This window comes from Trachypithecus francoisi, unplaced genomic scaffold (assembly GCF_009764315.1).
Source record: "Trachypithecus francoisi isolate TF-2019V2 unplaced genomic scaffold, Tfra_2.0 Contig01461, whole genome shotgun sequence".
Taxonomy (NCBI): domain Eukaryota; kingdom Metazoa; phylum Chordata; class Mammalia; order Primates; family Cercopithecidae; genus Trachypithecus; species Trachypithecus francoisi.
In genome coordinates, this window is record NW_022681433.1 from 13,100,191 (window position 1) to 13,127,449 (window position 27,259).

General features: G+C 37.5%; 1 protein-coding gene across 7 annotated transcripts in view; it reads left to right on the forward strand.

Annotated features, from left to right (window-relative positions):
• The window catches only part of KATNAL1 (katanin catalytic subunit A1 like 1), a 131,181-nt gene that overhangs the window by 41,930 nt on the left and 61,992 nt on the right, over positions 1-27,259 (forward strand). For all 7 annotated transcript variants that reach the window (XM_033236239.1, XM_033236220.1, XM_033236250.1 and 4 more), the window contains 4 exons: positions 2,536-2,704; positions 16,292-16,419; positions 16,779-16,884; positions 26,554-26,712. In XM_033236239.1, the coding sequence (XP_033092130.1) occupies positions 2,536-2,704; positions 16,292-16,419; positions 16,779-16,884; positions 26,554-26,712 (562 nt within the window). The remainder of the gene's footprint in view (positions 1-2,535; positions 2,705-16,291; positions 16,420-16,778; positions 16,885-26,553; positions 26,713-27,259) is intronic.

The following is a 27,259-nucleotide window of genomic DNA, read 5'->3' on the forward strand; positions in this document are numbered from 1 at the left end:
CCCAGTATAGATACTTTTGTCTTTTACCTGTTATTCTGTAAATATGAAGTGCTATAAGCTAGTACAGTGTCAGTCTGTTTGACCATTAGGGCAGCGGTCAAGGACGCTATGTAATCCTACCAAAGTCTCTTTTTAAAGAGAAGCTAGTAAAAGAAGCCTTGAGACCTTTATTGTTTACACAGCCTGGAAGCTGTCACTGAGTCCTTAAATTGAAGCATGACATTGTGCAGTGATGCGCTAGTGGACAAAGAGGTACAGAACAGAATCAAGGATGTCCTTTGGGAAGTCCACAGAGTCTGTTACAAATGTAATATCCCGTTGCAGTGAGATGGAACTGAAGACTTACAAAGCAGAGGCGCACTTCCTGTGAAACAGGGGCCTTGCCACAAACAACACATCTGGCTTCTTGAGCAGTTTCATTCAGACCATTTAGGCGCCCATCAGAATATTGAGTGGCAGGACAAGGTCAGTAATGGCAAACACCCAGAAAGCAGGCGGTGTAAGAGCTTTGAACCAATTCTTCCACAATACAGCTTTACTGAGCGGAATGTGTGTGGAGAATGGACTACAGCAGGACTCCTAGGCGGTCCTTGAATGGCAAGCTGAGGAAGGGAAAGCACACGCTGAGGAGGCAGAAGGAATGTTGTCTGAGACCTGCTGCAGCGCACCCTGCGCAATGAGGTCCGGCAGAGCAGGCCCAGCCGCCGGCGAGCAGCCGGCCATCCCGCTGGGAGGGATGGGCTTGCTGTTGGTGAGCGGAGGCTCTGGCTAGCTGTTGAGTCTGAAAAGCAGGACCACAAAGAAAACACTGTTTAAACAGCAGGTGAAGCCGCTCACAGAAGAGCAGACTTGATACAAATCCTGTGTGGAAAAGATTCCTGGTCTCATTTTACTGTCTTTGGCCATACCCGTACATCTGATTCAGGAAAGACGTTTATGTGTACACAAGTATATACAAACAAAAGTAAAGTTGTACTCCAGTACTTTCCACCCCTTCATCAAAAACAAAAACAAAAACAAAAAAACAGTGGTCACATCGAAATACTAGAAATAGAGCAATTTAACAATTACAATTTTTTGTTATTTACCAGACTCACCCCATTTTTATTTTATAGGCAGAATACTGAAAAGACTGCTGATGTCCTGAAGACAATAATGTAATAATACTTTAAATTTCAAAATGCCTCATAGCCGTTACTATGCACTATTCTGTAGTTCCTTTCCTGTGGATTTCTTTCACAAGGTTCCTTGTCTTTGTCTCCTCCTAGGGTCAGAGTGGTAGAGGCCATATACCTCCTAATGGGTGCCTTAGTAAATACTTGTTTAACTGGACTGAACTCTAAGGATTAAGATGTCAGTGTACCTCATAGATAGACACGATTTGCACCAGCCTTATAGCAATTTCATGATGTAGTCTAATTCCAGCATCTAAATATGCTGTGTCAGATTTGCAACATGTTAACGCATTTTTTTTTCTTTTTCTTACCGTTTTGGCCTTTCGTTTGCAACCTTCATGGCTTTTTATCCATTTTCCTATCTTTGAATTATGCATATGTGTCACCTTTTCTGATAGGAGGAACGGAACTCCATGATGAGTTAGGTGAATTGTAAGTGTGAGGCTGGAAAGGGGATAATAATAGATATGGCATGTGGTTAAAAATGGAATACACATATGGGATCTGGAGGGCTACAGATACATACATAGCTATAGAGAGAGAAAAGGTAGGAAAACAGAGGTAGAGACATTTCAGGAGAGAACTAAGATTAGACACGAAGTGATAGAGTCCCTTTCCCAGGAATCAAAAAGAGACAAAAACTGCCGAGAAGCCTCAAACCTTCAGTGTTTGCAGAGACAGGTTCCACAGTAGATGAAACAAAATATGCTGTTTTGAATGCGTACTTATATGTATTAAAATTTTTAATCACATTTGGAGGACTGTATAATTTGAATGATTCTGTGAGACATTCTCAAAACATGAATGTTTTAAAACATAAATTACTTAAAGATTTCATTGTTAGCTCTGCCATTTGTAATTTGATGAATAAAATGTTTCATTTTCCATTATAGAAGCAGAGAAAATCATCTTGGTCGTCAAACAGACATTAGTAAACTGTACAAATAGACTTATTTAGAATTCCTGTCCTTACAGCTTTTAATGCTTTTTTCTAAAAAAAGTTACTTATTCTTGGTTTAGGACAGTAATGAATAAAATTACTGCCTTTCCATTATGTTGTTAAGATTGTTAGATGGGAATAGTCTGTGTTGCCCTCTATTGGTGATTAATAGTTAACTTTTGACAGAATAATTGCTGCTGTGTGTGTCATTTGTATATTTAATAATTGTATCAGCCAGTGTATTTTAGAAAAAAGAATTTGGGAAAACCAGCCTATAGTTGTGGGTGTGAAGTGGCCAAAGGTGAAAAAATTAGATTTCGGACTTTTTGATTTAACAATTTTATTGACTAAGGTAGTATTGAGATACTTTTGCCTTTGATTCATTTTAATTTTAATTTTTTTTTTTTTTTTTTTTGTCAGAGCTCCACCTCAGATCAGGCGTCCCAGTCGAGAAGTAAGACCTCTGAGGAAAGAAATGGCAGGAGTAGGAGCCCGGGGACCCGTAGGCCGAGCACATCCTATATCAAAGAGTGAAAAGCCTTCTACAAGTAGGGACAAGGACTGTAGAGCAAGAGGGAGAGATGACAAGGCAAGACGCTGTCTTTCTGCAATTCACTCGCTTGAAGCCCAGGACTTTTGCTGGATGTTACAATCTGTGTTGGCTTTTCAAGATCCTCTGGTTTTGACGGGGAAGAGTTAGAAACAAGTCTCATGCAAAGCCTAAGTAGTCATTGTATTTTGAAGGCCATGCTGCAATGCAAATGACCTCAGAGGCATAGTAAACATATATATACACATACATGTATAAAAATATTCAGTGAAATGGATCCCTTGTAAGAAAAAATACGGCTTTAAAACTTTTTTGAAAAATATTTTAGTAAGTATTCTGAATAGAAATGAGCACTAAGTGAAAACAGTTATGGGGAAAGACAAGAAAGTAGGTATATATGTTCACAGAATAAGATGAGGGATATGATTTACTACTGCCAAAAATAAGTATCTTTGATTTATCTGTAGATTATCGTAGAACAAGATTTTTTTTTTTTTTTTCTTGTGCCTTGAGAAAATTTCCCCTTGCTTAGAGTTCATTGTGCACATTTAGTTATTTAGGAAATTGATTGGTGGATAAACATAGTGCTGGGTGGAAATTGTGTACTTCCCTTAAAATGGACTTAGGACAGTGGGTTGAAGATAATCTTACAGAGGAAGGAGGTAGCCAGGATGATCTGATGTGTCTCTGAGGCCTTAATTTTAGTAAAAAGAGAAAAAAATTTTAAGTGATAGTATTTCCCATTTCTACTGTGATGTCATAAATGAATGATAATGTAATTGAATTGCCGCAAAGAAGTTTTTTACTAGTTAGAGATTCAGGATCTGTCATCACATTCAGGCCATGATATGTATAATAAAGACATATCTAATAAAAAGTGGTTATCCATCGAAACTGTATTTGAATATTTTTATTACATGTAATTTTGATCTGTAGATAAGGACTCTAGACCAACTTCTTAGGTCTTATATCCATAATACATAGACCATGATAGAATAAAATTGGTGTTTTCTGAGTATTTCTGAGATAATTCAAAGACATATTCTACCTCCCTGCCTCAATAGGACACTGAAAATGGAATTAGATTTTTTTAATGTTTGTAATTTGTGGGAGCTTTTATGCCATGAAACAGCAAGTGATTCTATTTCAGATCCTTTTTGGGATTAGCAAAGGGTAGTAGATAAATACATTAACTTTGAATTTGTTCTCCCCATTATCAAAAGCCACATAAATGGATACTTGAAACTCTGTATCTTAAATGTTGTTTTTGTTTCTTTTCTTCATTTTTATGCATCGCATAAAAATGCATTGGTTTGCATGATAGAGAATACAGTAGGGGCTGAAATCCAACCCCGTTTGCTCGCAGCTTTTAGATAAACCTTTAGAACAGGGTAAGGAACTTCCAGTTTTGAATTTACATAAGAGAGGAACCATGGTCATGGTTTACTGGATGCTGCTTTGCTAGGCACCCTTCAGAGTGATTAAAAAGTAATTTACGAAACAATCCTGTGAAGTAGGTGTCTTACTATCCCCACTTTACTGATGGAGAAGCTGTGGTACAGAGGGCTAAAACTTGCTAAGCTCTCACAGTAAGAGATGAAGACTGGAAGAATGGAATTTGTGAAGTCACGCTTCTTTTTCCTGTTTAACCTTAAGATTTTTCACGTTATGTAGTATCCCCACTTACCGAGCTAGATGAAAAGTCTGGATTGGATTTAACAAAAGAGATCCAGAACAATTAAATGTTGGTTTTTAAATGTGACTCTTAAGCAAAGAACAAAATAATCAAGCAGCATTTTTTGAATGTCAAATACATTTTTTTTCTGGAAATTATAAATTGTCTTTCATTTATAATGTTATCAAATGATTTTCTAAGTCTTATTCTTTCATTGACATGTAAGTACTCAGAATGTCACTAGAAAGTAACCCTTTTATGTAAGAAAAGAAAAGAACTCTGCAGTTGTTTGGAGATAAAAGATATTTTCTGAGTCACTGTGGAAACAGAGGGGACTACAGTTTATCAAAACAAACTCATGCAAACTTCATTAGCCTTTGAAAGTTATATTTGATGCAGTTAGAATTTTTGTAACCACGCAAATATTCATTAGGATACTGAAGTTCCTAAAACTCACTGAAGTCTGCAATAGGATTTGAAGCAGCTTAGGTGAAACTAATAGCTATCTACTTCTGCTAAAAGCTGATTTGAAAATGAGTGTTGGGGCCAGTGGCAGTGGCTCACGCCTGTAACCCAGCCCTTTGGGAGGCTGAGGCAGGTGAATCGCTTGAGCCTAGGAGTTCAAGACCAGCCTGGGCAACATAGTGTAACCCCGTCTCTACTAAAAACACAAAAATTAGTTGGGTGTGGTGGTGCATACCTGTAATCCCAGCTACTTGGGAGGCTGAGACAGGAGAATCGCTTGAACCTGGGAGGCAGATGTTGCATTGAGCTGAGATCCTGCCACTGCACTCCAGCCTGGACAACAGAGCGAAACTCGGTCTCAGAAAAAAAAAAAGGAAATTCGTGTTGTTTGGAAGTACCCTCAGAGGTATGGGGGTCCCCAGTGTTTATTGTATTTGTTTTTCTTAAGATCAGTTTTGTGTGTTGCTACCAGCTTTAAAATTGAACTAGAAAAGAACAGAAAATTCAGAGTTTATTGCCAATAAGTACAGTATTATTTTGATAAAAATTTATTTATAAAATATGTACAAATTTATTCATATACGTTTATGTACACCAGCTCATGATCCAGAATGCATTTATTACTTTATGTCTGGGTCAGAATTTTGAAAGCTGCTGTAGCACTCTATGTACTTAACTTTATAGATGTAAAAAAAGTGAGGATAAGAGAAGTTAGACATATCTTGCTTAAGGTCCCTGGTATATTTTTGGATTTTTAATTTGGTATTGGGAACTGTATGATGGAACAACTAATAATAGCAGTAGTAGCAAATGTTAGTCTTTCTTGAGCACACTTATCCTTTTTGAAGCTTTCTACCAAAAAAGCCCTCTTTGAAGCTTTTTACATTTATTGGTTTATTTGATCCCTGCATAATCCTGTGAGCTCAGCGTTACTTTTCCTGTTTTATGTGTAAAGAAATTGAGACACTGAAGTCTTAACTGCAGATAGATGGCGAACTAGGATTTGAACCTTGTCTAATTGTAATACCTGAGTTTTTTAATCATTATGCTATACAGCCTCTTATTTGAAAATGCCTACTATCTTCTTATAACAGCACCAGTTTGTTTTCTGAGAGTGATTATGTCTTTTTTTCTTTTTCTTTTTAAAAATTACTGACAGGCTTCAGGTTAGGTGCCAGCTTAAAATGCTGTTTTTCAGTAAGTAACAGTCATTTTGCATAGTGATCCGTTGTTGAGGCTTTATCATTTTTCCCCCTGAGGTCTGCAGGGTCAGCCGTAAGTTTAACTAGTACTCTGTTGAATACATCTTTATTAAGTGCACATTTTGTGTCAGTAATAATTCTAGGTGCTAGAAATACAAATGTTAATGAAATGTAGCTCCTGGACTGAATGAATTAACTTTTAAGTTACATTTTTTTCAGTTTTATTTCAATGTATCTGGTCTCTTCTTCCTGCTATAGCAAAGTAGCTTAGACTGGGTAATTGAGAAGGAATAGAAATTTATTTCTCACAGTTTTGGAGGCTGAGAAGTCTAAGATCAAGCCACTAGCAGATGTGGTATCTGCTGAGGGTCTGTTCCTTCTAGATGGTACCTTCTTATGTGTCCTTACAGGATGCTCCCAAGGCCAACAGGCTGCCTTGGGAATCGTTTGTTAGGGCGCTAATTCTGTTCATGAGGGCAGAAACCTCATTGACCTAACCACCTTCCGAAAACCCCATCTCCTAATACTATCACATTCGGGCTTAGATACCAACATGAATTTTGGAAGGACACAAACATTTAGACCATAGCACCTGGGAAAATCGGATTTATTATTATTTTGCTGTTTAAACTTAGAGTCAAATAGAAATATACATAGAAGTAGCGAAAGGATTTTTTTATTTAAGAAGGGTAATCTAAAAGTAAAATATCAGGTAGTAGAAGAAATGTTTTTGTTTTATAACCTTAATTTATAAAACTGATTCGCAAGTATTTTTAAGATTATAGTTTTATGGTTAATTAACTCAGTGAAATGAGCAGTACTTCCATTATCTCATGATTAAAGCTATATATACTTTTAAATAGAATTCAGATTAAAGGACGGTAAATTATATTCTCTGAATTCATTTTGACGTTGTTAAAGGACTTTATTTCATTGAATTATACACAACAAATGGCCATTTATCATGAGAAGGTTTTCCTTCTCATGAGTAAGTCTAGGGATATCTGATATGGAGAGATGTTGCAAACTAGATTGACGTATTCTTTTGAGAGCTATTGATTATACAAATGAACAGTGACTTCATAAAAAATATTTTTATTGAAGAAAAGTGCACAAATTGTAATGGTGCTTTTTTGATGAATTATGATAATCTAGCCAGTGGTGTATATTAATAACTACTTTTATGAAAAAAAGGTGTATGTGTGTATACACATTAAAGAATAAGATGATAGTGAAACAAAAACATGCTAGAGCTTCACTCATCGATCAGTGACTTGAGCAGTTTTCAAATACTGGAAGAATAATCAGATTTTTTTGTGCTATTTACAGTGTAACAGCAAAAATGACATGCTTTTAAGTTTAGTCTGCATTATTAACATTTTCCCCATTACTTTTCTAAATCTAGGCAGTCAAGAAAACAATAAATCAAGCCCTGATTTATAGCATTTGCTAATTCTGTGATGTAAATACCACCTGTGTGATGGATTTCAACATCATGTCACTGAACTCATAGTTGAGATGAGTTTGGGTAGCAGCCTACCATTGTATGGTGTTTCCACCATAGAGATACAATAAACTATGGAACCTCAAGAGAATAGGTAATAGTGAAATAATTAGGATGTGAGGAGTTTCGAGTATTTATTTCCTTTTTTAAAAATGTAACCTATTCAAAGTTTGTGTAATTTAATGTATTTTTTTTTTTTTTTTTTGAGACGGAGTCTGGCTCCGTCGCCCGGGCTGGAGTGCAGTGGCCGGATCTCAGCTCACTGCAAGCTCCGCCTCCCGGGTTCACGCCATTCTCCTGCCTTAGCCTCCCGAGTAGCTGGGACTATAGGCGCCCGCCACCTCGCCCGGCTAGTTTTTTGTATTTTTTAGTAGAGACGGGGTTTCACAGTGTTAGCCAGGATGGTCTCGATCTTCTGACCTCGTGATCCGCCCGTCTCGGCCTCCCAAAGTGCTGAGATTACAGGCTTGAGCCACCGCGCCTGGCCATTTTAATATTTATTAGTGGCTGCATTTCACAGCTGGCTCACAAAATTTCTGAAAATTTAGTAGCTGACACTTAAAAACTAGTAAGAAACAGCTTCAGCATCTCACTGCATGTAAGCCTTGTAATTCAGTGTAACCATCAGCTCTGGGGTCAAGAAATCGAACATTTGGCACCCCAGAAGCCATGTTCATGATCCCTCCCAATCCTTGCCATTTACCTCTTTCCCAAAGGTAACCATTATTCTGATTTCTAATGCCATAAATTAATTACGCCTATTTTGGAACTTTATGTACAGTAAGTATTCTTTTGTGTCCAGCTTTTTTTGTTCATGTATTTGTGAGATTATTTTCTGGTGTTGTATATATTTGTAGTTTATTTTCATTGTCATATAGTAGTATATCACAGTTCAAATCTGTTTCTTACTAATGGATATTTGGGTTGCTTTTAGCTTGAGACTCCTGTGAGTAATGCTGCTTTGGATGGTTTTCTGCTTATCCTTTGACATATATATGCATATGCTGTGAGCCTATACCTGGGAGTGGGACTGCTGGGTCATAGGCTATGCATAAGTTAAACTAGTGAATAACACCAGTTTCCAAAGTGGTTATACGTACTCTTACCTACGGGGGTGAAGTTTCAGTTGGTTCCACATCCTTGGCAACACTTGATGTTGTCTGTCTTTTTTAGGCATAATCATAACTCATCGTGATTATCCCAGGATATTTACTATGTGTTGTGTATTTACCTGATAATTTATGAGATTGAAAGCTTTTTCATATGTTCATTGGCTATTTGTATCATTTTGACTTGTTTTTGAGAAATATCTTGTTCTGGCCTTTGAATATTAAGTTGCTCCACACATTTTGTCTGTGGTGGTAGCTAATTTATAGTGCTGGGTTTTATTTTTATTTATTTTTTTACCTTGTTGTACTAGATTATAGTAAAGTAGTTTTAATATCTAAGTAACTATTTGACCAAACTTGTGATTTAGAATTCTAAACCCATTTGTGGAAATGTGTGCTATTCTGGTTTTTTACTCACCCACTGTTGATTTTCTTTTCCTGTGCAAATGTCAGCTTAGTCTTTGACGGGGATGACGTCTTAGGTCATAGGAAGAGTTGCGTTCAAATATTTTAACCGCTTATTCAGAAGACTAATACACATATTTTTCTTAGACTGAACAGTCTTACTGTATTTCAGCCTTGCCAAGTGAGAGTGCTTTAGCTTCTTGATTTTAGAATTCGTATATCCTTATTGAGCTATCTTAAGTTTTCCACTTTCAAGGCTATCTTAATGGGAGTGCATGAGCTCTTACTTCATATGGTATTTGGTATTTCTTATACAGTAAGATTAAATGTGGGGCCTTAATAGCTGTGTGTGTTTTTTCTTATCCTCTCTCAGACTCTACCACTCATTTTAACCATTCTATATACTACAGAAAGTGTAAAATAAAACATGAGAGAACACATCGTCCCTGGCTTGTTGGCATCAGAGGAGCCAGAGAGTTCCTCTTAAACATAGGTCAGATTGTGTCTTTCTTCTGCTCATAACTTTCAGTGGCTTCCTATCTTAGATTAAATGCCAAGTCCTTATAATGGCCTCCAAGGCTCTACATAGTCTGGCATCCATTTCTTCCTTGACCTCATCTTCTTTCTCCCGTCATCTCATTTCTTTCTGTTGATTTCTGTGTTGTTCTTCAGACTTGTGCAGTATACGCTGACTGTGACACATTTGGACTTGCTATTCTGTCTCTGTTTTACTCTATATTTTACTTATTAATATATTGTGCCTCCTAATTTGAATAATATATGTCTCATGAGGGCAGGGGTTTCTGTTTGGTTCACTGCGATATCCCCAGTGCCAAGAATAGTGCCTGGCACATAGTACTGGCAAATATTGTTGAAATAACATGTATATTGATAGGTGTGCAGAATGCTATGGATTCATAATTTCAATTTAAATGTATTAACACTCAAATGCAGGGCATGATACTGAAATTAGTAAGCACTGTTTGCATTTATTAACCTATCTTACTTTGTAAAATAATAAAGTCTTAGAGTGGGATGCAATTTAGAAACCTTGTCTAACTTTTCCTGTGTTGCTTCTCACGCTGGGGTAAGAGTAGCCCAGGGGTGTGCAGCAGTTTGCTAGAGTACAAAGTGGCTGAAAGCACTGATTCTGGAGCTGTATTCCCTAGGATCTAGCTGCGTGTCCTTGGGCAATTTACTTACTCTCTCTGTGCCTTGGTTTTCTCATCTATGAGATGGAAATTATAAGAGTATCTACCTCCTTGGACTTTTAGGATTAATAAGAGAGTTAATATATATCCAGTGCTTAGAACAGTACCTGGCACATTGAGTAGGCAATATATGGGTTTTAGTTATCAATTGTAACATGAAAGTGGGGGACTAACACAGATACGAAATAGAATACAAAATCACTTTTTAAAAAAAGAAATAATTGCCATTCTAATTGGTGTGAGATAGTATCTCATTGTGGTTTTCATTTGCATTTCTCTAATGACCAGTGATGATAGCTTTTTTCTTTGTTGGCCGCATAAATATCTTCTTTTGAGAAGTGTCTGTTCATATCCTTTGCCTGTTTTTTGATGGGGTTATTTGTTTTTTTTTCTTGTAAATTTGTTTAAGTTCCTTCTGGATTGTGGATATTATTAGCCCTTTGTCAGATGGGTAGATTGCAAAAATTTTCTCCCATTCTGTAGGTTGCCTGTTCGCTCTGATGATAGTTTATTTTGCTGTGCAGAAGCTCTTTAGTTTAATTAGATCCCATTTGTCAATTTCGGCTTTTGTTGCCATTGCTTTTGGTGTTTTAGTCATGAAGTCTTTACCCATGCCTATGTCCTGAATACTATTGCCTAGGTTTTCTTCTAGGGTTATTATGGTTTTAGGTGTTAACGTTTAAGTCTTTAATCCATCTTAATTTTTGTATAAGGTGTAAGAAAGGGGTCCAGTTTCAGTTTTCTGCATATGGCTAGCCAGTTTTCCCAACACCATTTATTAAATAGGGAATCGTTTCCCCATTTCTTGTTTTTGTCAGGTTTGTCAAAGATCAGATGGTTGTAGATGTGTGGCATTATTTCTGAGGCCTCTATTCTGTTCCATTGGTCTATATATCTGTTTTGGTACCAGTACCATGCTGTGTTGGTTACTGTAGCCTTGTAGTATAGTTTGAAGCTAGGTAGTGTGATGCCTCCAGATTTGTTCTTTTTGCTTAGGATCATCTTGGCATATGGGCTCTTTTTGGTTCCATATGAAATTTAAAGTGTTTTTTTTTTTTTTTTCTTCTAATTCTGTGAAGAAAGTCAATGGTAGCTTGATGAGGATAGCATTGAATCTATAAATTACGTTGGGCAGTATTGCCATTTTCATGATATTGATTCTTCTATCCATGAGCATGGAATGTTTTTTCCATTAATTTGTGTCCTCTGTTATATCCTTGAGCAGTGGTTTGTAGTTCTCCTTGAAGAGGTCCTTCACATCCCTTGTAAGTTGTATTCCTAGGTATTTTATTCTCTTTGTAGCAGTTGTGAATGGGAGTTCACTCATGATTTGGCTCTCTTATTATTGGTGTATAGGAATGCTTGTGATTTTTGCACGTTGATTTTGTATCCTGAGACTTTACTGAAGTTGCTTATCAGCTTAAGGAGATTTTGGGCTGAGACAATAGGGTTTTCTAAATGTACAATCGTGTCATCTGCAAACAGAGACAATTTGACTTCCTCTCTTCCTATTTGAATCCCATTTATTTCTTTTTCTTTCCTGATTGCCCTGGGCAGAACTTCCAATACTGTGTTGAGTAGGAGTGGTGAGAGAGGGCATCCTTGTCTTGTGCCAGTATTCAAAGGGAATGCTTCCAGCTTTTGCCCATTCAGTGTGACATTGGCTGTGGGTTTGTCATGAATAGCTCTTATTATTTTGAGATATGTTCCATCGATACCTAATTTATTGGGAGTTTTTAGCATGAAGGGGTGTTGAATTTTGTCGAAGGCCTTTTCTGCATCTATTGAGATCATCATGTGGTTTTTGTAATTGATTCTGTTTATGTGATGGATTACATTTATTGATTTCAGTATGTTGAACTAGCGTTGCATCCCAGGGAGGAAGCCACCTTGATCGTCGTGGATAAGCTTTCTGATGTACTGTTGGATTTGGTTTGCCAGTACTTTATTGAGAATTTTTGCATTGATGTTCATCAGGCGTATTGGCCTGAAATTTTCTTTTTTTGTTGTGTGTCTCCCAGATTTTGGTATCAGGATGATGCTGGCTTCATAAAATGAGCTAGGGAGGAGTCCCTTTTAAAAATTGTTTGGAATAGTTTCAGAAGGAATTATACCAGCTCCTCTTTGTACCTCTGGTAGAATTTGGCTGTGAATCCATCTGGTCCTTGGCTTTTTTTTTTTTTTTTTTTTTTTTTTTTTGGTAGGCTATTAATTACTGCCTTGATTTCAGAACTTGTTATTGGTCCATTCAGGGATTTGACTTCTTCCTGGTTTAGTCTTGAAAGAGTGTATATGTCCAGGAATTTATCCATTTCTTCTAGATTTTCTAGTTGATTTGCATAGAGGTGTTTATAGTATTCTCTGATGGTAGTTTGTATTTCTGTGGAATCAGTGGTGATATCCCCTTTATCATTTTTTATTGTGTCTGTTTGATTCTTCTCTCTTTTCTTCTTTATTAGTGTGGCTGGCGATCTCTTTTGTTAATCTTTTCAAAAAACCAGCTCCTTGATTCATTGGTTTTTTGAAGGGTTTGCTGGAAAGGATACGGAGAAATAGGAATGCTTTTACACTGTTGGTGGGAGCGTAAATTAGTTCAACCATTGTGGAAGACAGGGTGGCGATTCCTCAAGGATCTAGAACCAGAAATACCATTTGACCTAGCAATCCCATCACTGCGTATATACCCAAGGGGTTATAAATCATTCTATAAAGACATATGCACACGTTTGTTTATTGCAGCACTGTTCACAATAGCAAAGACTTGGAACCAACCCAGATGCCCATCAGTGGTAGACGGGATAAAGAAAATGTGTCACATATACCATGGAATACTGTGCAGCCATAAAAAAGGATGAGTTCATGCCCTTTGCAGGGACATGGATGAAGCTGGAAGCCATCGTTCTCAGCAAACTATCACAAGGACAGAAAACCAAAGACTGCATATTCTCACTCATAAGTGGGAGTTGAACAATGAGAACACGTGGACACAGGGAGGGGAACATCACACACTGGGACCTGTTGGGGGCTGGGGGATGAGGGGAAGGATAGCGTGAGGAGAAGTACCTAATGTAGATGATTGGTTGATTGGTGCAGCAAACCACCGTGGCACTTGTATACCTATGTAACAAACCTGCACGTTCCACACATGTATCCTAGAACTTATCATTTAAAAAAGAAAGAAAGAAAGAAAGAAAAATAATGAGATTTCCAGGAAACTTTGTACTTTCTTTGGGCCTTTGAAATCAGGCAACAGATGAATAAATTAGGCAAGTGAGAGGCAGTGGCTTTACAGGAAAAAGGTCAGCTATAATTCAGCTTAGACATCCCTGTGACTATGACCCAGTGATTTTTATTACTAATTGGCCATTAATTTCCGATGCTTTGTAGCTTACTACGTAATGAGTTGATTCGTCTGTTGGACAGAATCCATTGTTAGAAAATTCTTTCTTTTGCTGATCTGAAATCGGTATCTTTTGTTACTGGCCCTTGCTTTGGTTTTTTTTTTTTTTTTTTGAGCATAATACTTAGGCCTGTTGGTTGTATTGCCCCATTAGGATTTACTTCTTCAGCTTATATATCTCTAGTTTCCTTGGTCTTCCTCCATATGACATGGGTTTTGAATCCTTTATCATCTTGATTATCCTTCCCTGGGTGTAATTTATCAGCATTTCTCTTAAAATGCAAGACCCAGAGCTAGTAACTGATCATGTTTCACTTAATCTGCCAGTGTGAGAGATTGCATAGTAAAATGTAAAAACATTTGCATTTTAGGGCAGACTGTATCATTAATTGTTAGTCACTTTGAGCCTAGTTTTCCTCAAACAGAAGATTATCCAACACTAATGAAAGATGAGTAACAAAGCTTTCTCGATGTGGGAAATTTTGATGTTAGTAAAAAGAAGCTAAAATATTTTGCTTTCATGAGAAAAAAAGTATATCAACCTTCATGCTAAAAATCAAATTCTTGCTAATGTTGACGTTAGTCAACTCACATGAAAATCTAAGGAAAGAATTGTAAGATCATTTCAGTGACATTGTACTTAGTATTATTTTTGTACACTTAATAATATCTTGGGGGAGGTTAGCTTTATTGCCTTTAACTAATACTTTCCTTTAGGTATTGCGTTTAATCTAGCTGTTTATATTTGATATCTATATTCTAATTTAAGTATTTGTTATGAAGAATAACTGTCACCCATTTTACTGATTTCCTGGTATGACCAAATTAATCTTAGTTTTCTTACGTCTGTTTTTTATAACCTCACCATTTTGATTTGAAAACATTTCCAGAATCTTGTTTGTGGTACTCGATCTGTATTCAAGTCTCATGTGTACCACTGAGAAACCTTGGGTTCTCGGGCAGGTCATTTAACTGGCCTATACACACACTTCTCCTTCTGCGTAGCGAGAGGCTTTTACTTCTTAGATTCTCCTTCTCTACCCCATCCTCTATAGGAGCCAGAAGAAATCCAGACTCACCTCTGCCCATATCTTCAACCTCTTTCTTCTGTGCAATACCTTTTATCTATCCTGGCTGCTCGGGTTTTTTCACAGCACTTCACAGTTTATGTGTGTTTTTGCTTTATTTGTTACTTGTTTCCCCCTCTGGACTAGATGCTTGATGGGGGCAGATAATGTGTTTTCATTCACTGCTCTAAAACCTAATGCGCAATAACAGGTGTTGCACGTAAAAGATGCGCAAAAAATCCTGTGATACTGCTATTACTTTCAGATAGGCATGCAGCTTTTTCTTTCTCCTGATGTAGTGTTTATTAAGTTCTTTCCGGCCACTTGGACATTCATATTAAAATGAAATTTTAATTTTAACTTGGTAAATATAAATTACAATGCCATATGAAGGCTCAAGCTCCAGATATGTCAGTTTCTGTTGTATTCTTTGTTGATACATTTCTAGAATAGTTTTAAAATGATTACAGAATGTTCCTAGCTATTTGTTGTTTGAATATGACTTGGTAACCTTGGCCTATCCATACTATAAAATGTGACTCTAGCCTAAGCTTAAGTCTGTTGATGTTGTATTTGTTGTGTAGGTGCCAAAAATTTACTCCTTTTAATAGTGTCAATATTGATATCTGTCATCTGGAATGCAAGAATCTTCCTGAAAATTTACTAATAAATGTAATACTGCTGCCATACTGCCCAGAAATAATTTGTGGTGTTTTTGGGTGAAGTACCAGAATACCATTTGGTCACTTACCTAGTGGCTTAAAGGAACCAGAGCATCTATCCCAAGGAGCCATTTCGTTTCCTCCCAGCACTTATGATTGAGCCTTTTGACTATTTCAGAAGTGGAATTAGAGAAGTTTGTCTTGTTCTTTTGTCTCTTTTGAGGTTGAAGTTTAGGAGATTGACTCATTTTGGCCATTTTCTTGTTTCATTTTTACTCCAGGCAGTAACTGGGGCTAAAGCTCTGGGGAGGCACTTGGCTATGCTTGCTGAAGTATTTCCATAGTTGGACTGTCTCTGGCAAATAAGTAAATGTCATGTAAAGCTTTTCAGAGCTGTGTAAATCTTGGCAGAACCCCATAGAAATCATAGCATATAGTTCCTTTTAAAACAACGATATTATTAAATGAAGAATTTGGGGTAAAGCATATTGCTTTAATGGTCTTAATACCATTTAAAAAGGTCCTTCTACATTAATATTCAAAATGTTTTCTAGTAGTGGTGGAAATCTTCTGCATCTACCAGTTCAAAGGTAGGCTTTCCCAGTCTTTTGGGATCTAGCAAGGATGTTTAGTCTTACCTGCAACTGTCCCTGCAAGAATGTAGATTTGAAGTTTTTAATAAAGTTGACCAGTTCATGTATTTCTGATGAATTACAAAGAGGAGAATGGCATTTGAGTAATCAGAAAATACTACCTTAAAATAATAATAATAATAATTATTTTATTATTTATTTATTTATAATTACTATTATCTAAATAATAAAACATTATTTAGAAAGTGATGGCATTATAATGTTTTCAAAGTGTAATGATGTTAACTAAATTATCCAGTTATTGACTAGCACTTTTTTTATACCTATCCCCAGGGAAGGAAGAATATGCAAGATGGTGCAAGTGATGGTGAAATGCCAAAATTTGATGGTGCTGGTTATGATAAGGATCTGGTGGAAGCCCTTGAAAGAGACATTGTATCCAGGAATCCTAGCATTCATTGGTTAGAGTCTTTGAAATTATTGAATTAAAGTAGAGGAGAACACAAGTTATAGGTTGGCTTGGTGTGAGTTTTCTCTTGTTATTCATTAATCTGATTATGACCACCTCTGTAATATGAAAGTATAGAATTGACGGGAGAGTTCTGTCGAATGTAACCAGGACATTTTACATGTTAATTTGAAGTTGATATATAACTGACAAAAGTTGTTAATTCAGTGGCACGTCCTCATTAATAACTAATGTTTTCACTTACGTTTTTATGCAGTAAGAATTAGAATAATGTTCTTAATGAGAGAATAATTTCGTAAGTAAAAAAAAAAACCTGAATAAACATTATGAAACTTTGCTGTTCTTTCAAAGGGATGACATAGCAGATCTGGAAGAAGCTAAGAAGTTGCTAAGGGAAGCTGTTGTTCTTCCAATGTGGATGCCTGACTTTTTCAAAGGGATTAGAAGGCCATGGAAGGTGAGAATGTATTAAATTGGTTTTGGTATAAGAATGCTGCTTGCATCAGAATGAAAGGCAGCATTGCTGTAGTTTTTGATGTATTTAACCCATTTTGAAAAGGTTGGGAGAAATTTATATACACCCAAAACACCTGGATTTGAATTTGTAGTTGTGATGTGTTACATCTGCATAGTAGGAGAGATGGGCTTGGAGTGTTGAAACTATATAGTCTTTAGGTCACTTCCCTCAGGGGTGCTGAGCTAGAGATTAACTTTAAGAATTTTCTAGATATATGGTTCTGTAAATAAAAAGTTAAGCAGATTAAGCAGAAATAATGCATAGTCTTATAGAAGAAAGGTGTGATCAAACAGTTATTTTTCAGAAGTTGGAATATTTCTTATTGATGGTTATTTTGTTTTACTTGTCACTGACTTGAAGCTCATTAACTATTTTATAGACTACATTTGCTATATTTTGAGTTTTCACAAATGTTTTTTCTAAAGAGAGGTCTTTAGCTGTGTTTTAAAAAACTACTTCTTGACTGGGTACTGTGGCTCACCCCTGTAATCCCAGCACTTTGGGAGGCTGAGGAGGGTGGATCACGAGGTCAGGAGATCGAGACCATCCTGCCCAACGTGGTGAAATCTCATCTGTACTAAAAATACAAAAATTATCTGGGCATGGTGGTGCGTGCCTGTAATCCCAGCTACTCGGGAGGCTGAGGCAGGAGAATCGTTTGAACCCGTGAATTGGAGGTTGCAGTGAGCCAAGATCGTGCAGCTGCACTCCAGCCTGGCAACAGAGCCAGGCTCCGTCTCAAAAACAAAACAAAAAAAAAACCACTTCTTATGTCATTACAAAATATCTGACTTTATGAATTTATTTTGTCCTTGCTGTGCTTTTGTGGTATTTATTGGCAAACTGGCTTAAGAAAATGAGATATATTTCTAAATAATCTTTTTCCTGACCAAATAATTTTTTTTCTGCAACAGCAGAATAAAATTCTTGACTAGAACTATTATTATTTTTTAAAAGATCGTGTTTGAATTTTTTAGGGAGTTGTGAGAATAGATTATTTACTAAAATAGGACAATAAATTTATTTTATTTATTTTTTGAGACTGAGTCTCACTCTGTTGCCCAGGCTGGTGTGCAGTGGTGTGATCTTGGCTCACTGCAACCTCTGCCTCCTGAGTTCAAGTGATTCTTGTGCCTCAGCCTCCTGAGTGGCTGCAATTACAGGTGCATGCCACCACGCCCAGCTAAATTTTGTATTTTTGGTAAAGGCTGGATTTTTGCCATGTTGGCCAGGCTGGTCTTGAACTCCTGGCCTCCAGTGATCCGCCCACCTTGGCCTCCCAAAGTGCTGAGATTACAAGCATGAGCCACTGTTTCAAGCCTGATAAATGTATTTTAAAGAATACATGAAAATAAGGAGACCTCAGAAATTTTTCAGGTTTATAAAATTTGTCTCAAAACGTAAATTCCAGAATTTCAGAACTGGAATGAGTCTTTGAGATCATCTTAAATCCGCATTATTTGACAGACTAGAAAATTGAAGTCCAAATAGGTTGTGAGAACCATAACAGACCTTTAGAAAATTTAAAATTCAATGTGTCTCAGCTTCTTATGTTTATATGTGCCTTTCCCACAGCACACTTTCTCCTGCATTGTGTGATACCATTCCTTTATCCTTCAGGCACTTACTTAGCCCTGTTATATGTAAGGTTCCTTGTTTTTCAAGACATAGTCCCTCAGCTGTGAGACATCCTAAATAGAGAGTTGGGCAGTTACAGATAGCTTTCATTGTTAGGCACTAGCAGAGCCTAATGGGTGGTACAGTCCACATGAACTTGGAAAGCTCAGCAAAGCACAAACATGACATGATTAGAGAAGGCTTTATGCTTGAGGACGTGGGATTCAAGCTGCAATTTGTAAGGTTGTGAGGATTTCACTATGTTGGAGAAGACATTTTGGAGATGTAGGAACTTGAGGGGGATGAATGACGTGAGCAGTGGAATATAGTGAGAAAGTGTAAGTGTGTTTGGGAATAGATGCGTTGAAGTTTTGTAAGGAAGGCAGCATAGAATATTGGTAAGGGGCACAGATCCTGGATCCAGACTGGGTGCATACGAATTCTTACCATTTCCACTTATTCTGTGATCTTGAGCAAGTTATGGAACTTCTCCATGCCTCAGTTTCCTTATCTATAAAATGGGAATAATAATAGTTATAGGATATAGTGAGGTTAAAATGAGTTAATGAGGCCGTAGAATTACGTAAATGTTGAAAAAATAAATTAGGGGAAGATTCCAATGGGAAGGTAAGTTGAGGCCAGATTGTATTTCCCAGGAGTTCGATTCTTTTTCCATAGATGTTTGGGAGACCTCTTTGAGCAGGTAGGTAGCATAATTAAACTGGTGAGTTGGAAAAAACAATCAGGTTGCAATGAACACAGAAAGATGGGAGGCAAAGAGCATGTGCAGAAGTGATTGGCAGTAGGTTAGGCTTAAAATTAAAAGAGCCTGAATTGGGATGGTGATTATGAATTAGGGATGGAAGGACGGATGCTAGTGATACTTACTGAAGGAAGTTGGTAACCTTTTGGATGTAATATATATGTCAAGAAGAAGGCAGGGGCAAAGATAATTGGGTTTTGCCTGTGGCAGAATAGTGATGATAACATAAATACGGAGCTCAGGAAGGAGAAAGACGCTGGTTTATTGTTCTTGATGTTGAAAGTTCAGTAGGAGCTGGGGGTGCTTCTGGGGAAAAAGATATGGAATTATTTTTGAGTTTTAAATTTTGGTATAATATTAACGTGGAAATGCACCAAGTTAGAAATACAGGGCTGGCTGGGTGCGGTGGCTCATGCCTGTAATTCCAGCACTTTGGGAGGCTGAGGCAGGCGGATCACGAGGTCAGGATATCGAGACCATCCTGGCTAACACAGTGAAACCCCGTCTCTACTAAAAATACAAAACTAGCCGGATGTGGTGGCGGGCGCCTATAGTCCCAGCTACTCGGGAGGCTGAGGCAGGAGAATGGTGTGAACCCAGGAGGTGGAGCTTGCAGTGAGCCGAGATCACGCCACTACACTCCAGCCTGGGTGACAGAGCAAGACTCCATCTCAAAAAAAAAAAAAAAGAAATACAGGGCTGAAGCTTGTGAGAGAGGTAAAAGACGGAGATATTAAGTGCCTTTTCAAAAATACATATCTCTGGGCCGGGCGTGGTGGCTCAAGCCTGTAATCCCAGCACTTTGGGAGGCCGAGGCAGGCGGATCATGAGGTCAGGAGATCGAGACCCTCCTGGCTAACACGGTGAAACCCCGTCTCTACTAAAAATACAAAAAACTAGCCGGGCGCGGTGGCGGGCGCCTGTAGTCCCAGCTACTCGGAGGCTGAGGCGGGAGAATGGCTGGAACCCAGGAGGCGGAGCTTGCAGTGAGCCGAGTTCGCGCCACTGCACTCCAGCCTGGGCGACACGGTGAGACTCCGTCTCAAAAAAAAAAAAAAAGAAAAAACAAAAATACATATCTCTGGGATGAACTTTTCTGTAACAGAATAATAGCGAGGTCCTTCTTTGTAAGTTTTAAGATCAGGTTATATGATTTTTTATAAAGGCAACATTTAAAATTTTACTTAGAAAATAAGGAGATGCCCAAGAAATAGACGACTGTATTTTCAGTGGCTGAAGTGTATAAACATATGCTTGAATCACTCTTACATTGAGACTCTAGTCATCTATCCATTTATCATCCAGCCTATCTTAGCACCTCTCGGACTGCATCATAATTTATCTATATTTTCTAATAGATTAAAAGTCTCTTGAGGATTTATGTGTGATTCCTGACAAATTCAATTTTTTTTCCTCAGGGCCTAGTACTTAGTAAGCATTGAATACATTTACACTGGGGAAATACATATTTATTGAGTGTTTACCTTGTGTCACGTGATAGGCTAAGTGCGGAGGATACCAAAATGAGTGAATAATAGCCCCCAAGAAGCTCATGGTCTTTGGGTGAATAAGCGTGTATTTAATGGAGGCCATGTGTTAAGTGCAGTATTTGTTGAGGACAGTGTGATTAGAGTCTGAAAGAGTAATGAACTCACTGCTATGGCAGGAGAGAGGAAGAGGGACTTAGTCTGCTGTGGAGAATAATATCAGGGATGGCCTCCCAGAGCAGGTGACTGAGCTGAGACTTGAAAGATGAATAGAAGTTAAACAGGTAGATGTGATGAAGAAAGGCTCTAAGGCAGAGTGGATATCATGTACAAACACATGAAAAGTGTAAGAGAACATAGTATATGTGAGGAATCTTCTGTAGTTCAGTGTGGCTGGAAGTATAGAGTGTTTATATGGGACATAGTAACAAAAGACACTGCTGGAGTGGTTGGTGTGACCTACTTCTCACAAAGAGCCCTGCAATGCCATGCTAAAGATGTCAGTGAGCCATTGAAGAGTTTTTAGTAGAAGGGTATTTGCAAGTGTAGGAAGATATCTTTTCTGTAGCAGTATGGAGGATAGGTTGGGGATGGACATAGATGGACATGAAAAAGTAATCTCATCAGGAGGCTGTTGAAATAATCTAGCCAAACAATGAGGACAGATAGCTGTAGAAAGGCATGGGCTTTTTGATTAGTGAAAAATCAGTGGATTTGTGAGAGATGTTTAGAAGGTATAAGTGACTGATTGTTTACAGGGATGTGGGAGAGAGACGAGTTGTATGACTCCCAGATTCCAGGCTTGAATTGAATGACTTCTGACATGACCTACGTAGAGTTGGGCCAAACTTCACAGATCGAGAGCACAGTTTTCTGCAAGACTGCCCTCACTTCAGACACTAGCTGCAAACCTGGGGATCCCTAGGTCGCTCTTACAACCAGCTGGCTACAAATTCAGGGGTTCCCACTACCCTCAGGTTTGATAATTCTCTAGAACAACTCACAGAACTTAGGGAGGCCTTACAGTTGAGCCCAGGACAACATAGTCATGAACATCGTAGATCCCCTTACACATGGCTTTTCTTCTGCCTCTGCCACCCCAGAGACAACAAGGCCAACCCCTTCTTTTCCTCCTCCTCCTTAGCCTATCCAAGCTGAAGACCTTTAAGGTGACACACTTCCATTTAATGAATAATAAATATATTTTTCTCATAATTTTCTTAATAATGTTTTCTTTTTTCTAGGTTTATTGTAAGAATACAATATACAATACATATACAAAATATGTGTTTACAGTTTTTGTTATCAGCAAGACTTCAAGTCATCAATAGGCTATTCATTGTTATGTTTTTTTGGGAATCAAAAATTATATGCAGATTTTTGACTGTATAGGGGACTGGTGCCCCAACCTCTGAGTCGTTCAGGGAGCAGCTGTACTTACAATGATATTGTTATTATAGCCAAAGGATGTAAATCGGAACCAGCCAAAAGGAGAAACTTACAAGGCGAGGTCTAGAAGGATGCGCAAGGTGACGCTTCTTTCGCCCTCTTCCTGGAGTCAGGATGCTTTACTCTCCTGGAAGTGTGACAGTAGGCAGATTATGGCATCACATGGACGTGTGATAGTACTGCTATAGTTTGGATATGGTTTGGTTATTTGTCCCACCAAATGTCATGTTGAAATTTGATTCTTGATGTGGTGGTGTTGGGAGGTGGTGCCTAATGGGAGGAGTTTGGGCCATGGGGGCAGATCCCTCATGAATGGCTTGGTGCCGACCTCGTGGTAATGAGCATGTCCTCACTCTGTTCATTCTCATGAGAAGTGGCTGTTGCCCCTCTCTCTTGCTTCTGCTCTTGCCATGTAAGTTCTGCATGCTGCTGGCTCCCTTTCACCTTTCTCTGTAAGTGGAAGCAGCATGAGGCCATCACTAGAAACTGAACGAGTGCAGGCACCATGCTTCCTGTGCAGCCTGCAGAACTGTGAGCCAAATAAACCTTTTTTTCTTTAAAATTACCCAGCCTCAGGTATTTCTTTGTAACAACACAAATGGACTAAGAGAAATACATAGAGTATTGCCAATTAGGGAAGCTCATGTGTTCAGTTGAATCATTGCCTGTGGTTTTTAATCTCTTATTCTCTTCCTCTCCCCAAAGGTTGAGTTGATACCACATGGCTCAAAGCCCCAGCTCTCTAATCACATGGTTGGTTTTCCTGGCATGGTCACCCCCCATTCTGAGTTGTCTTGTTGGTGTTAACTATATAGGGCCCACCATGAGTCACTTCATTAGCATAAAATTTCAGGGCCTGTTGTGATAACAAAAATAATCCTGTCACTAGGGTATTTCCAAGGTTTTAGAGGCTATTTTCCAGGGACTGGGGACAAAGGCCAGCTAAATTCTTTATTATACAGGGTGCAGGGAACTGATACTGGAAATAGAGAAAGGAGCAGGTTTAAATAGAAACAAAATGTGTTTCAGTAAATACTCAGCAGCTAATTCATAATAGAGGCCGGGAGCTTCAGATAGAGTGTGAGTATAAAATTGTGAGATAGAAAGGTTGGTTGGTGATATGGGTGTGGATGAGTTTGTTCAGGAGTTTTTAAAGGGAAAGGTTTAGAATTGCTTTGGGGATGTAAAGGGCAGAGGGAAGAGGAGATCTGAGGTGGTGAACGTAGCCAGAGAGCAGAAGTGTCAGGAAAAGGGCAGTGTCAGGGTTTCGAGAAGAGGGGGATTAATACCATGTATCAGCAGCGTCAAAGGCCAGAAAGAAGTCAGGGAGGCCCGACTGAAGAGTGGTCATTAGGTTAGTAAATGCAGTATTTTTAGTGAATTGGTGAAGACTAAAGTCATGTTGTAGCTTATGAAGAAGAAATAGCATAAACCATTGAAGGTCGGCTGTGAGAGGAAGGAGAGGTTAATAGTAGCTAGAGGATTTGTAGAGTCAAGTGAAGGATTTTTTTATTTTTTGGTGTCAATTTTATCTATCTTTTTAAAACATTTGTGTTTTTGAATTGATACATAATAAATGTACATACTTTTGGGGTTCATGTGATAATACATTCACATGATTTGTAAAGATCCAATCAGTGTAAATGGGATATCCACCACCTTTAACATTTGTCTTCATGCTAAGAACATTCAAATTATTAAATTATTCTCTTCTGGTTATTTTGAAATATGCAATAGACTATTGTAAACTATGGTCACACTACTGAGTTATTAAGTTGTACTCATTAATCAGCCTCTCTTAATTCCCCCTTGACCCCTACCCTTCCCAGCCTCTGGTGACCATCAGTGTATTCTGTCTTTATGGATGCTTTTTTAGCTCCCACAAATGAATGAAAACATGTGATATGTGTCTTTTTGTGCTTGGTGTATTTCACTTAACATAATGATTTCCACCTCCATCCATGTTGCTATAAATGACAAGGTTTTATTTTTTTATGGCTGAATAGTATTCCATTTTATATATATACCACATTTTCTTTCTCCATTCATCCATTGTTGGGCACTTAGGTTGATTTCATATTTTGGCTGTTGTGAACAGTGCTGTGATAAACAGGAGTGCAAATAACTCTTCGATATATTGATTCCCTTTTTTTTTCCTTTTTTTGGATGTATACCCAGTAGTGGAATTGCTGGATCATATGGTAGATCTACTTTTAGTTTTTTGAGGAACCTCCACACAGTTTTCCACAGTGGCTCCCACCAACAGTATAGGAGCATTTCCCTTTTTCCATATCCTCACCATCATCTATTATGAGCTATCTTTTTAAAGGTGAAAGCCATTTCAATTGGAGTGAGATGATCTCATTTTGGTTTTGACTTGAATTTCTCTAATGATGAGTGATGTTGAGCATTTTGTATCTATTGGACATCTGTATGTCTTTTGAGAAATGTCTATTGAGACCTTTTGCCCATTTTAAAATTGGATTATTTGTCTTTTTGCTGTTGAGTTGCTTGAGCTGCTTATGTGTTCTGGTTACTAATCCCTTGTCAGATGGATATTTTGCAAATATTTTTTCCCATTGTGGGAGTGTCTCTTTGTTGTTTCCTTTGCTGTGCAGAAGCTTTTTAGTTTTATATAATCTGTTTATCTGTTTTTGCTTTGGTTGCCTGTGCTTTTGAGGTCTTACACAAAAAATCTGCCTGGACTGATGTCCTGTAGTATTTCCCCAGTGTTTTCTTCTAGTAGTTTCATAGTTTCAGGTTTTTAGCCTATTTTGATTTGATTTTCGTATATGGTCTTTAATCCATTTTGATTTTTGTATATGGTGAGAGATCGGCATCTAGTTTCATTCTTCTGTGTATGGTTATCCAGTTTTTCCAGCAACATTTATTGAAGAGACTGTTCTTTCCTTAAGGGCTTTTTATAAGGTGACAGATTAAAGTGTATTTATATACCAAGGGGAAAGAGCCAGTAGACAAAGAGATACAGGAAAGAGAGAAATTAATTAAAGGAGTAATGTCATGAGAAGGTGAAGTTTATAAATATACAGTAGCTATGAGCAGATGCTAATGTTAGAAATGAACTCCTATAGGAGGTGGCCACATTAATGGCATTATAGGATGGCCCTCTCAGAGAGAATGGAAAAAGGCATCGCAGAAATAAGAACTTTGCTCTGGCTATGCCTATAGCATCAATTGGTCGTTTTCATGGTTTTTAAAATCTCAACCTCATGCAACGTTGAGAGTTCCCTAACAAAACAAAAAAATATTTTTGTAAAACTAATGTTTCAAATCTTAGTGATTCCTGGTTGATCTGTGTATCAAAATTCTATAGCTAGAAAAGCATTTGGACAGTTTCTGAATTTGGAGTTTATGGAACTTTGACATACACTTAGTTTTCAAAGCTTAAATCCCGAGAAGCTTGTCAAACCAAAGTAGCAATTGGATCAGAATTCCTCTTAAGGAATCACCAAATATTACGCACAAAAATTTAGTGTGAGCCATGTATTTAAACTCTATTAAAAGTACTGGAAGAAAATAATTATTTAAGAACCCATTAGTTTTTTAAGACTAGAGGATTGGTTTCCTTGAATAATTTTTATTCTTCACTGATTTGTTTTTATAGAATACTTTTATGTTTGTTTTCAAAACTAAGACGTAACTAAAGTTTGGTTTTTATTCTGCATTTACTGGCTCTTTCATCACTATCACCGTTTTATATAAACTGTCTTAACACTTTAAAATGATACAAATCTTGCTAATTTGATTATGTTTGAATCACCACTGGATTGTTTACTGTTACCTTGTTAACTCATAAATGGGTCTTTATTTTTTACTGAAAGCTGTATATTATAAATGCACTGTGGAAGATAGGTTCTGTTTCTTATACAGGGTAAGGAATGTGTAATTCTGCCACATGTGATAGAAAATGTCTTATTTTTAATATGTGTAAACAGAACAGTTGCTTCTAAGCAGTGCTCAGTATTTTATATATATATCATATGCCAGGCTCAGGAAACTGAGATTCTGTCTATATATATGAGAAAACTGTTTGTTGTCTAGGCTTTTTGTTAGATTATCTCTGACTACCTCTGACTTGAGACATTTTGTGAAATTTCTTCATTTTTTTTCTAGCTATAAAATGATACTCTTGCTAAATGCATCATGATTTTACTGTGGTAATTTTGAGTTTATCTTTTGATGGAAAAATCTTAATGTACATTAATAGCTGATCATAATTTATAAAACTTTTTAAATCTGATCAATCATTTAATTCATCTTTTGAAATGTCAGGGTGTACTGATGGTTGGACCCCCAGGCACTGGTAAAACTATGCTGGCTAAAGCTGTTGCCACTGAATGTGGTACAACATTCTTCAACGTTTCCTCTTCTACGCTGACATCTAAATATAGAGGTGAATCTGAGAAGTTAGTTCGTCTGTTGTTTGAGATGGTGAGTGACGATAAATTCAGATTTCAAAGTATTGTGTGTAGGTCTATGATGCTCGCATAAATCAGTTCTGTCTACCTGGAATCTTTTTTGAAAAGGGCAGTGTAGTTCTATTTTAGTAGTTCTTGACACACTGACAAGAAATGGGATGATGAGTTTTGTGGGGTAGTTGGTGTATCTTCAGTGTATCTTTTTCTTTAAGGTACAACAAGGCCTTTTGGCACCCTGTCCACTGAGGGTGGAAGAAGAGACTCTGGTGGTGTGTGTGGGTTGACTAGTATTTCTGCATCTCTAGTAAGCTGATGGAAGAGAAGAATATTTTAATATGTATTTTAAAAATCAGAGCCTGACCTGTCATTAAAGTTTATTCCTTTTTCATATGGGATTTGCAGTAACTTAAGAATGTATATTTGAGGATTAAGATTGACTTATTTTTGAAAAATTTTTCATTATGGAAATTTTCAGACATGAATGTAGAAAGCATAGTACAGTGAACCCCTATGTAGCTATCACCCAACTTCACCAGCCATATAACCTTTATTTTTAGAAA